Source organism: Phoca vitulina, unplaced genomic scaffold (assembly GCF_004348235.1).
Source record: "Phoca vitulina isolate PV1807 unplaced genomic scaffold, GSC_HSeal_1.0 scaffold9, whole genome shotgun sequence".
In the NCBI taxonomy this organism is placed as follows: Eukaryota; Metazoa; Chordata; class Mammalia; order Carnivora; family Phocidae; genus Phoca; species Phoca vitulina.
This window is the reverse complement of record NW_022589712.1, coordinates 29,808,611-29,821,097: the sequence shown is the minus strand read 5'-3', so window position 1 is coordinate 29,821,097 and position 12,487 is coordinate 29,808,611. Positions and strand designations below refer to the sequence as shown.

The window sequence follows — 12,487 nt, the reverse complement described above, 5'->3', positions numbered from 1 at the left end:
AGGGGAAGGGTGAATTAATGACTTGCTTAAAATTATCCACATCAGGAGTTGTCAGAGGAAAAAATTAAGAGTCTTTGCTACTAGGCCCGTGTATCTAACAGCCTCTCCATCTTATCACACAAGGCCACTTCCTGAAAGGGCAGAGGTGCCTTCTCAAGGAACTGTCTCATGGTTTAATCCCAATAGGAACCCAAAATGTAGGTTCATTGTTAAATGGTTAACATATCAAGTGTCTTCTTGATTTGTGGTGACCTTAAGAAAAAAGCTCAGCAAAGTCAGAGTCAGTTTATCCATTGTAAATCGGAGAATGATTCACCTATTATTCCAGATAAAGTAAAAGGATGAATCACAGTGTTGCCTTAAATTCCTTCCAGCTCTTTGTTTATTGTTTCCTCTTATATGGAATTCCATTTATTCATTAATCTATCCCTAGCTCCTAACAAATGGGCCATATACCAGGCCCTCAAGTAAACATTTAGTACTAGGCCTTTGTGCTCTGTGTAGGATTTCTAGAGCCCTCTTTCTACCTCTAAGTTATGAATAGTTCTTTAGACTCTAAGGAGTTGGCAAATTCTTTTCGACTCTAAGAGTCTAAAAGTCTGCAAACTAAGGCTGGTGGACCAGCCACATGTTTTTGTAAATAAAAACTTTTATTTGAACACAGTTGGGCGCATTCATTTGTATATTATCTATGGCTGCTTTCCCTACAGGGCAGAGCTGAACAGAAATGACAGCGACTGAATGGCCTGCAAAGCCTAAGACATTTACTCTCTGGCCCTTTGCAGAAAAAGTTTGGCAATCCTTGCATTTAGAATCTATTTATTCCCTTCTATGGTCAACCTGGAGTTGAGCCAATGTCTAGCTAAACAACAAATGCGCCATGGCAAATGTCCATAGATCAGCAAAGTGCTAACCTAGTCATGGAGGTCTAATTTAGTGTTACAGATTCATAGGCTTAGCTACTATGTAAATCAGCAAGCTAAGTAATAATGATTTCTATTTGCATGACACTTTCTAGGTTATGAAATAGTTTATATGTGTTATCTCATTTGATCTTTCCAGTAGCCTTAGAAAGTAGGCAGGAAACAGATTCTGAGACATCGCATATCCTAGAGTTGAACTCAGAGTCAGGCATTTTTAGCAGCTAAAATGATTCCTTTATCTCTGGAAAACATTTCCTTCAGGAAAAACAAAAAGCCGGAAGGAGTTATTAACATTTATCATCTTATAATGCACTGTTCTAAAATAATGTATTGGTAGATGATTTGCAATTAATTGTACTTTGTAATAACATGTACTGTCTTCCTAATTTGTGGTTTTATGTTAATAAGATGATAAAAATAACATAAGCATTTAATCTAAGGGTTTAAAAAGTCAAAATAAATATAAGCCTAACTGAGTTATAAGTGAAAAATACAATCTTAAATTTTTGAAATCTCAGAACCTGCAAGATAAGTCAGTTATCTGGCTTCCTTGGATTAACCAAATTGAAAAACAATAAACAAAACTCTTGGCGGAGTAGGATAAATTAAGTCTTAGTGAAAAATCTGAGTATACAGGAAATAATATGAGTACTACATATGGGAAAAATAGTGAAATATGGGTTGATATAGTGCTCTCTTGTGGGTCAAATCAGATTGAGATAAATACTTCAGTGAAGGCTACAAACCTGTCGATGACGGTTATGATATATTTTTTGCGTTATATAAGAATTGATCTCTGTGTGATCAAACAACTTATGAAGGATTTCTAGTTGGCCAAAATATGGTTGTATCAGTCTTGGAACAGCATTAAAGTCAGTGCAGCATACTGTATGATTCCAACTATATTCCAACTCTGGAAAAGGCAAAACTGTGAAGAGTGAAAAGGTCAATGGTTGCCAGGGTATAGGAGAGGGGAGGGATGAACAGGGAGAGTACAGAGGATTTTTAGGGCAGTGAAACTGCCCTATATGATACTCTAAAAATGGATGCATGTCATTATGAATTTGTCCAAACTTAACACCAACAGCAAACCCTAATACCAACTATGGTCTTTGGGTGATGACATGTCAACATAGGTTCCTCAGCTGGCACAGATACACCACTCTGGTGAGGAGTGTTGAGAGTGGAGGGGGCTATATTTGTGTGGGGGCAGGGAATACATGGGAAATCTCTATACCTTCCATTCAATTTTGCTGTGAAGCTAAAATTTTTCTAATAAAGGCTATTAAGAAAAATTAGTACTGGGATGGCTGGGTGGCTCAGTCAGTTGAGCATCTGACTCTTGATTTCAGCTCAGGTCATGATCTCAGGGTTGTGGAATCAAGCCCCACATCAGGCTCCATGCTGGGTATGGAGCCTGCTTGAGGTTCTCCCTCTCCCCTTCCCCCCCGCCCCCCAAATTTAGTACAGTGGGCTAGCAAATGTCACATTCTGTATCTTCCTCAGAAGCTTTATACATGTGTATTAAATATGTTTGGTTTTGGTTTTGGTTTTTTTGGCATACTGTGGTACGAATACAAGAAAAACAAAGGCCTAGAATCCTTTCAGGGTAATGGATCCAGAGGAAAATGAACTTACTTCACACCCAGATTGAGTTTCCCATGAACATGACTCTTTCTCCTGAGGGAGAACACCTCTTTGGAAAGCATGGTCTCCCAGGCACGTTGGACACAAGGAAGACTCAAAATCTGGCTCTCCTGGAGGGATGTGCATGACTGAGGGGCCTGTGTACTTCAGGCTGGGACTCTGATGCTTGTCCACACTAACCATTGGGCTCTTGATCCATCTTCGTACCTACAACATACAAAGGAGAAAATACATTTTACCTCCTGTGATGGTTAATGGGACTCCAGTGGGAAACTTGGTGGATGGATACTTATAAAGGGAGAACTCAGTCTCATGACTTCTCCATCTTTCAAGTCTTAATACAATCCAAATGGGTCAATTAGGACCAATCGCTTTTTAGGCATGTGTGGGTTTTGGCTGGTCATTTCATCTCGCCAAGTCTGTCTCCCTGTCTGGGAATGATTGGGATAATAATATTTCCTCCCAGGTTGTCATGAAGATTTTACAGTGTTTTTAAATGCCCAATTGTTTTGCCTGGCACATAGTGTTCAGTAGATGGTGACTATTTTACTTTTACTCGTACTATTACGATTATGCTGACAGAATGATTCACAAATGTCTTAGACGAATTGCTAGTTATTCTTACTGGAGGAAACACTAACCTACGATTTCTAGCTTAGGACCCAATTGCTGCTAAATGAACTGACATATATTTCACTGTTGCAAAAACTTGATTATAAAAGAAGTTGCTTCTGGTTAAGAAATTATCTCAGAGTTGTTTTTAAAATTTAAAAATTCACCACTTGTTTTGTTTACATGTAGAATTCCTGTAAGGCACAGAGAATATATAAAGCTTTTCTAATATGAAAAGGGATATTATTTCTATAGCATCTTAAATATAAAAGGCATTGTTGTAAATATTTGACACCCATTGTCTTGTTTAATCCTCAGAACAATTTTAGTATTACTAATCCCATTTTACAGATGGGAAAACAAACGCACAGAGAGCTGAAGCAAATTTTCCCAACACAGTGCTGGTATTGAGTAAAGTCACCTTGAATCCAGAATCTATTCCTTTACGAGAATGGAATTTTAACAAGCATCACAGCACTATAAGACTTGTGGTCACTGAATGCTTGAAATGTATCTTGATTTAATATGTGTCTCCATGATCTTCGAAACTCCTGAGGATTTAAGCCAATCAGTGAAATCAGCACATACCAAAAGAACAAAGAAATAAAATGACAGTACTGAATTATAGTAATGTTACAATTAAATATTTTAAGGATAGACTGAGAAGAAACTAAAATTGCAATAGCAAAGGAAGACTTGAGCAATTTGATGGAATGTTATGCTATCACTAATAATAAATATGAAGACTCTGGCAATATGGAAAATGCTTAGAACATAATTATATGAAAAAAAAAGCCAAATACAGAATTGTTCAATCACTATAATTACAAATGTAAAAATATATGTACTACCTACAGACAAAGCAAGAAAGTAACAGGCAAAATAAAAACTGTTATATTCATTCTTATATTCATTGATTACAGGTGTTTTAGTTTTCCTTCTTTTTACAGTGTAATTTTTCAAAAAATAAATTTTTTTTTTTTAAAGATTTTATGTATTTATTTGACAGAGTGAGAGATAGTGAGAGCAGGAACGCAAGCAGGGGGAGTGGAAGAGGGAGAAGCAGGCTCCTCGCCGAGCAGGGAGCCAGATGCATCCATCCCAGGACCCATCCCAGGACCCTGGGATTATGACCTGAGCCGAAGGCAGATGCTTAATGACCGAGCCACCCAGGCGCCCCAAGAATAATTTCTTTTAAAGTTTATAAGAATCTCAAACAGTTAAAATCATCATATTTCTTTCTTTGGTTACATATGTGTCTTTTAATTGCTTTATTTATAGGTACTCTTTTCAGTAGCCATTTAAAATATCTTTTTGAGTTTACCATCCAAATGTTAATATTTGGGAGGTATCCTTCAGTATTTCTTGCACTCCAGGGTACCATTAACATATGAGTAGGTATATTCAAAGTGTTTATTTGATTCATTAATGAAAGTCTAAATGAAACTCTAAAAGTTTGAGACTACAATAGAATCTCTTTTCCTGATGTTAAGACCAAATGTGTTTTTTTTTTTTAAGATTTATTTGTTTATTTATTTGACAGAGAGAGACACAGGGAGAGAGGGAACACAAGCAGGGGGAGTGGGAGAGGGAGAAGCAGGCTTCCCACGGAGCAGGGAGCCTGACGTGGGGCTCAATCCCAGGACCCTGGGATCATGACCTGAGCTGAAGGCAGATGCCCAACGACTGAGCCACCCAGGCGCCCCAAGACTAAATGTGTTTTTGATCAATCTAAAAAGTACTAAATTTCATTAGAGATGGAAAATGTTTTTTATTACTCTTATTCAGAAGGTTTTGAGCTTGAAGTCTGGTGACCATTCTTGATTAGTTGCCAACCTTGTATTTTAAATTCAATCTTTTATTCTGGCTTACTTTCAATGTCTCTTTTGCCAAGTAGATTTAACTTTGGGGTTTCTACGAATGGAATTTTAAAAAGATTTATCTTCAAATGAATTTATATGGCCTGACTGATTAAGAATCTTGGTATATTGAAATGTAAATCTTAAATTTATGGACCACGTTATTTAGAGCAAATCTTATGCAATACTGTCTTACAATTATTCAATTTATAATGGAAGAATGTCCATGTGACTGAATCTAAGTTTTCATTAGATTCATAGAAAAAACAAACTGGTTTTACCAAAGAATGAGAATTTAGAGACATTATATCTCAATTCAAAGTATACATTGATCTATAAACTTAAGTGATCTGTTTGTATATTAGAAATCACTGGGACTAAGAATCACATACAGGATTATCATTTCATTTGATGCCCAGCTAAGAATTACCCAAAATAGTTCAGATGACCTTGAGCATATGCTGTCAAATAACCAATAGATGTCTTTATAGAATTTCAGAGTTGGAAGAGACCCAAAGATATTAGTAATTTGCCCAAAGACACACTGTAAATTATTATGTGGTTAAAACTATACCTAATGGTTTAAGCAATTCATTGAACCAATTTCTACCAGGGTAGAAGCTGTCAAACTCAATGTCTTCAGAGGCTGTCAGGAACAGGAAATGTGTAAAACCCTAGGACCAGTGTATGAACATAGGGAGCGGTAGGAACTATGGCAAACTGGGAGTGCAATTAAATTTAAAAACAAAACAAAAACACCCCAAGCAAACAAATAAACAAGGCTGTCAAATAAAACCCTAGTCAAATAGACCTCACACCTTTAAGGTCACCACTTGACCCCTGAAGTTATTTCTTTTTTTTTTTTTAAAGATTTTATTTATTTATTTTGAGGGAGAGAGAGAAAGTGCGAGAGAGGGCACGAGCAGGGGGAGGGGCAGAGGCAGAGGGAGGGAGAGAATCTCAAGCAGACTCCTGTGCCGAACACCATGCCCGATGCTGGGCTCCATCCCATAACCAAGAGACCAGGACACAAGCTGAAATCAAGAGTTGGATGCTCAACCAACTGAGTCACCCAGGCGCCACCCCCCTGAAGTTATTCTACCAGGTAGAATTAAGTACGAACTAGAATTCCATGAAGTAGAAATAAAATGATTTGATCTCTTCTTTTTCTTTTCTTTTTTTTTTAAGACTTTATTTATTTGAGAGAGAGCGAGAGAGAGAGAGAGAAGGAGTAGGGGGAGGGGCAGAGGGAGAAACAGACTCCCCGCTGACAGGGAGCCCGATGTGGGACTTGATCCCAGGACCCTGAGACCATGGCCCGAGCCAAAGACAGACGCTTAACCGACTGAGCCACTCAGGAGCCTCATCTTCTAACTTCTTCAAAAAACAATCTAATGCTCTCAACATTTTAACTTTCATTCATTCATTCATCATTCTTTTTTTTTTCTTTTAAAGATTTCATTTATTTAAAGAGAGAGAAAGAGAGAGAGCCCACACCAGCGCGGGGAGGGGCAGAGGGAGAGGGAGAGAGAGCATCTCCAGCAGACTCTGCGCTCAGCACAGAGCCTGACCCGGGGCTCAATCTCACAACCCTGAGATCATGACCTGAGCTGAAACCTTGAGTTGGATGCTTAACCGACTGAGTCACCAGGCGCCCCTCGTTCATCATTCATTATTGACGACCAACTGTATGTCAGGCATAACCTAGCCATTCTTGAAACCTTCCCTTACGGAGTTTGAGTTATGGCTAAGGGAATAAATTTATTTATTAAGGGCATAAATTATTTATTTCATAAAATGAATAAGTGAATTATAGTATGTAAGGTAGTAAATGAAGCAGAGAGGATCGATCAGGATCACTGAGGTGGGAGGGCTCTACTGTAATTTTATGAGAAAGGAAGGCCTCCCTGAGAAGGCAGGCAGCTTTACAGTAAAGACTTCCGAGGTGCTAAGGCTTTAGGACATCAAAGTGAGCTATCAGATAGGCACCTGGACCATCAAGTCTGAATTTCAGAGGAAAGATTCAAGCTGCAAACATGGAGACTGGAAACAAACAACCGTCTTCCCCTGAAGTCTTTTGGGGGAAAAGACCCAATGACTTGCCTGGAGCTAGGGGTTAAGCTCATATTTCTGTAAGGTAAGGGGCTTTGATTATTAGAATCTATTATATTTCACTTAAACTTACTGAAACATGTGATTTACTCAAGTCTTCTAAGAGCAGGTATGTGTTTTGTGCCTTAACACATTCCAGGAGGGCGAGGTTTGGGTAGGGGTGCTATTTCCTTAGAAAGCCCCAGGGTTCCGAATAACCTTCAAGAAATTAACCCATTCTGAGTCTTAGGGACATGGGAACATGATATTCTCTCTCTCTCTCTCTCTCTCTCTCCAGAGAATTTGGCGAGGGAAATTTAGAAATATTCCATTTTTCCAGAAGCACCAGGGAGAAAGGTGTTACAAAAATAGGTGCAGTGATCCGTTTTGTGGGACTGTTGCTGTCATTCACGACCTGCTATAGCTCTTGAAATGCTTCATCTCCTTTGGCTGGGTCCCTATTCTGACTTCACCATGTGCCTTCCCGGCTACTCCTTTACGAATTGTGTTGGCTTTGTAGCCTCCCAAGTGGTTTTCACAGGCCCGATTAAGGACTCGGCTTATGATGTTCACTCCATCTCCAGAGTGGCTGGGTGGTGAGTGACCGTGCGGGGCTCTCCCCCCGGCCTCGGCGGCGGGCAAGGTGCCCTCCAAAACCGCGGAGGGGAGCCCCACTGCCTCTGCCCCTCAGGGGGGTGGCGCTCCAACTGGCCTACTGTGTCCCCTCAGGCTCAGCCGGGGTGGGGGCGGGGGGAGTAGCTGCCGTGAGGGGCTCTGGGAGCTCCTCAGAGACCAGTCACAATGGCTCTGGGAAGGCGGCGGCAGCTGCGTGTGTGAGACGAGTGAATGCCCGGATGTGAGGCGCAGCGCAGGCTCCTCGGCCCCCTGGGCCCTGGTTGTGTCCCGAGCCACGCAGCAACCGTTGGGGGAGAGCCTTGTCAACAGACACAGGCCAGGGTGAGACGTCCTCCTTACCCTGAACGAAGCCAGAATTCCTTCAACTGCCTCCGACTTTTTTTCCGAAGCAATTCTGTCTCGAGACATCGGGGTGAAAGAGTAAGGCCCTGCCATTTAACCGTACAGCTACTCTTACCGAACAGGGTTTACATAAGATCTTAATCCAATCTCTTTGTTAAATCCGGTCTGCCCTGGTTTTATTAATTTCTTTATTTGAAGGAAAAAAAAAAAAAAAGGTATCCCAAAGCAATAATCCCTCAGACTAGAAAATTGTCAGATGTGATTAAAGAGATTATTAGCCAGCTTCTAGGGATTTTCCATTTGTGGTTTTTTTTCCTATTATGTAATAGTAAACAGATATTACTCTTAATTTAAAATGGTTTAGCTGATTATGATATCAACCGATGCAGAAAACCTATAGGGTGGTCAAGTACTTCTTTGTGAACTCACGATGATTCTTGTCTCATTGCTTTTGTTTTTCTGGGAGTGAAGAGCTGTGCTTTCCTTGAAATCCAAGTGACCTTGACATTGGACACGACTCTGCAATTTCCAGGAGGGGCGTGTGTTTTTATCAGAGAAAACTGACTTTGTTTCTATGATGCCACAATTACTTTCAATTTGGATACAGTCAATCGAGTTTTCTATTGGGAATTATTTGGATAATTCAATTGGTTATAAAAAGGGACCTCCACACCTCCTTCTTTTCCAGAAGGTGCCTGCCAGTGGGCTGGTTATGACATTAATGTAAGTCAGGAGAAGACTCCTGGAAGCAAATCCCTCTTATATTGGTGCCTGAGGGGGCTTCACAGCTTGGCTCTTAAAATATAACAGTGAGGGTGTCTGGGTGGCTCAGTCGTTAAGCATCTGTCTTGGGCTCAGGTCATGATCCCAGGGTCCTGGGATCGAGCCCCGCATCGGGCTCCCTGCTCGGCGGGAAGCCTGCTTCTCCCTCTCCCGCTCCCCCTGCTGTGTTCCTGCTCTCGCTATCTCTCTCTGTCAAATAAAGAAATAAAATCTTAAAAAGTATATATATATAGGTTTCTTTAAAAAAATATATAACAGTGACATAATAAAAGGTCAGTGGTAGTAATCTGATTTATTCACCCGAGCTATATGGGTCATCACAGTTTTCTTTCCTTTGAATATCTGTAGTGTTTATTATTTGTTTACATGAAACCTTAGAACTTTTTTTTTTTTAAGATTTTATTTGAGAGAGAGAGAGAACAGGGGAGAGAGAGGGAGAGAGAATGGGGGGGGGCAGAGGGAGAGGGAGAAGCAGACTCCCTGCTGATCAGGGAGCCTGATGCAGGGCTCGATCCCAGGACCCCAGGATCATGACCATGACCTGAGCAGAAGGTAGACGCTTAACTGAGTGAGCCACCTAGGCGCCCCAAACCTTGGAACTTTTATGCTCACTGGTTGTTATTATGCCTATGTCATCTTTCCAACTGGACCATAAGGGTGAGAACAGCTTCTTAGGCTTTTTTTAATTCTCCAGAGGCTGGCATATGGTCTTACAAATAGTAGACAATAAAAATAGGAATTGCTTGATTATTTTTGACAACAGTATTCATTTATAGTTCTTAACGTGCTTTGCTACCATCCTCCATCAAGGTGATAAATACGCTCTATGTAACTGTTTCCCTCACACAGCAGTACCTCCCCAGGCCAGGCGCCCTGAGAAGACTGAGTGGCTTTTGGAATTCCCCATTCTCCTGTGCCATTTGCCCTTGGGATTTCCCAGTCCTCTTCTCTCAGCATTGACCAATGTACTTACATCCTGTTCTAGATGCTCAGTGTCTAACCTGGTGTTTCCCCAGGCCGAGTCTGGGGGAGGGTGGCCAGGGGGACTGGGAGAAGAGGAAGGAAAGAGAAGACACACATAGTTCCGTCCTTCTCCATGACGCTGCTCAAGTGGGCAGCACCCAGGGCTCCCTCTTCTCATACAGCTGCCAGCCGGCCCCCCACCCACCCCAGCAAGTTCTCGGAGAATTCAACACCAAATAAGGCCTTTGCCCTATACTTCCAGCTCCACAAATATAAAACCCCCTCCTCTTCCTCCCCGTTGAGGCACTCACCAGACCCTACCCCATCAAGTTTTAAATAGAAAAACCTCAGGAATTCAGTGACAGAAAGCTTCCTTTTGAAATAGAAGTAACATTTTTCTCAGTCCCTTAAGATACGGGGCTGATCCTTTTGATTTGAATTGGTCTTCCCTGGATTTAGAATATTAAAAGAAAAAGAAGAAGAAGAAAAAAGAAGAAGCAGGAAAAAGTTATTTCAGATAATAAATCTAAGGGACAGTATGTGTTATTTCCCTTGCAAATGAAAATTGAGGCTTGGAATACGGTGATGCTAGGCTGACCCCTGGGGAAGAACCAGCTGTCTGTCCACAGCTCATTCACCAGAGCTCTGGAAACTTCCCCTCCTGGTTCCTCCAAGAAATCCCCTTTTCTAATATTTTTTTTACCTCTCCCTCTCTTGGCCACTGTCTCTTAGCACATTCAACACATTCTTACAACATCTCTAAAAAACCTAGCAAACTAAACACAGAACACCTCCCCTTTTTACCCACAGACTTCCTTGTTCCAGAAACTCTCACCACCACCTGAACTCCTTTCCTTCTTAGCCACACTTTGTGAAGAAAGCCACCTCACATTACTCCTCAGCCCATTGCAGTGTATTCCGTAAACAATATTTATGGACCACCTAATATTTGCAGGGACTAAAGTGAAGAACATGACAAAGAGACTCACCCCACTGAAACAAGTTTTCAACAAGATGCCAATAAACCTCATTGCCAGATCCAACAGACACTTTTCAGGACCTCCCTGGCTTGCCTACCGTGCAGCATTTAAAGGTTTCAACACCAGCTCAGCTATCTGCTGGGCATTCTGCTGGGTGGTGGGGACACAAAGAAACCCAGTTGCTTGCATGATCTTTGAGCAAGGGTGCCGGCATTTCAGAGACTTACCCAAGAGCTTGTGGTTTATCGTAATGTAGTAAGTGCATAATGTACCGAACAATTGAAAGCATGAGCTTTAGAACAACACTGGTTGGCTGAAAACACCACAACTATTGCTGCACCTTCCCAGGGCAATAATACCTACCTCGTCAGGGTTTTGTGACGATGAAATGAAATGATACAAGTAAGCCCAGTCCCTGGCACTGGGTGAATATTTGGTTAATATTTGCTATATGCTCCATGTAATGAGAGAGCTTTATACAAAATGCCATGTGAGAAAAAGATGGGGGGGTGGGGTGGGTATTTGGCCCAGTTGGGAGAAATCAAGGAAAGCTGTCTGGAGGAAGTAAGGTTAAACTGAGTCTTGAAGGTTGAGCTCAAGGAAGCCAGGTGAATTAAAATGGAAAAGCTATTTCCAGCAGAGAGGATGACAGAAGCCAAAATATGGAGGCAAGGATCTACATGGGATGTGTAGAAAATGAGCCCAAAGAGGAGAGGCAGGAACTGAAGCTGGTCAGAAAGATTGAGACATGGAGCAATAAGTGGTCCCTGAAGTGTTGTAAGCAGGAGAGTGGGATTGTCAAATGCGTCTTCAATTTGGTGTGAGGGATGGATATAAGATGGTCAAGAACACAAGTAGCTAGATGAGTCAGGAGTTGGTTACAAAAGAAATGATGAAGGCCAAGCCAGAATAGTAGCAGTGCGAATGGAGAGGAGAGATGAATCATCAGATTTATCTATCATTAATTCTCAAGTCTATATCCTTTTTCTGGATTCCGAAAGCCATCTCCTAAATGGCCTTGCCCCTTAAATCTGTTCTTACTGGAACCACAGCATCTTTCTAAAGGCAAAAGTTGATCTCATCTCTGCTTTAAATTGTTCAGTGATTCCCCATCACCAGCAGCAGTGACTTTCAAACCTGTTTGGTCAAGACTGATGTACCATAAGAAATCCCTGTACTCATATACATTTATAATAAATATAGAGATATATGCAACTGAGACAACTGGTACCACCCCCAAATTTACCCTTTTTGCAGGAAATGCACTCACATTTTCTCTTCTAGTCTAGTCCTTCAAAATATTGATTACAACCCACTGAGTTGATTTCATGACCCACTAATAAGTGCCACACAAATGGAAGAACGTCTAAATGGTAAAATCTACATTCCTTGGCCTTGGATACCAAGTCCCCTAGGGTCTGAATTATCTCCCATTGTGTCCTCCGTGCATCCAGACCTTCCTCCATATTGTTTGATTTGTGGTTGTCTTTAAGACTGCTCTCCTAAGTCTGATTGTGTACAGACTCTTTCCTCTGACCCACCTTCTCCATCTGGGTAGTCCTGCTAAGAGTCACATACTTGGGACACTCTCCCATCGCCTGACTTCTCACTGCTTCTTGATCCATTTTGGTATTTATTTGTTTAAATGGGA

At 41.2% G+C, this 12,487-nt stretch overlaps 1 protein-coding gene across 1 annotated transcript in view; it reads right to left on the bottom strand.

Annotated features, from left to right (window-relative positions):
• The window catches only part of SGK1 (serum/glucocorticoid regulated kinase 1), a 108,991-nt gene that overhangs the window by 63,325 nt on the left and 33,179 nt on the right, over positions 1-12,487 (bottom strand). The window contains exon 2 of the mRNA XM_032407840.1: positions 2,562-2,777. Within this exon, the coding sequence (XP_032263731.1) occupies positions 2,562-2,777 (216 nt within the window). The remainder of the gene's footprint in view (positions 1-2,561; positions 2,778-12,487) is intronic.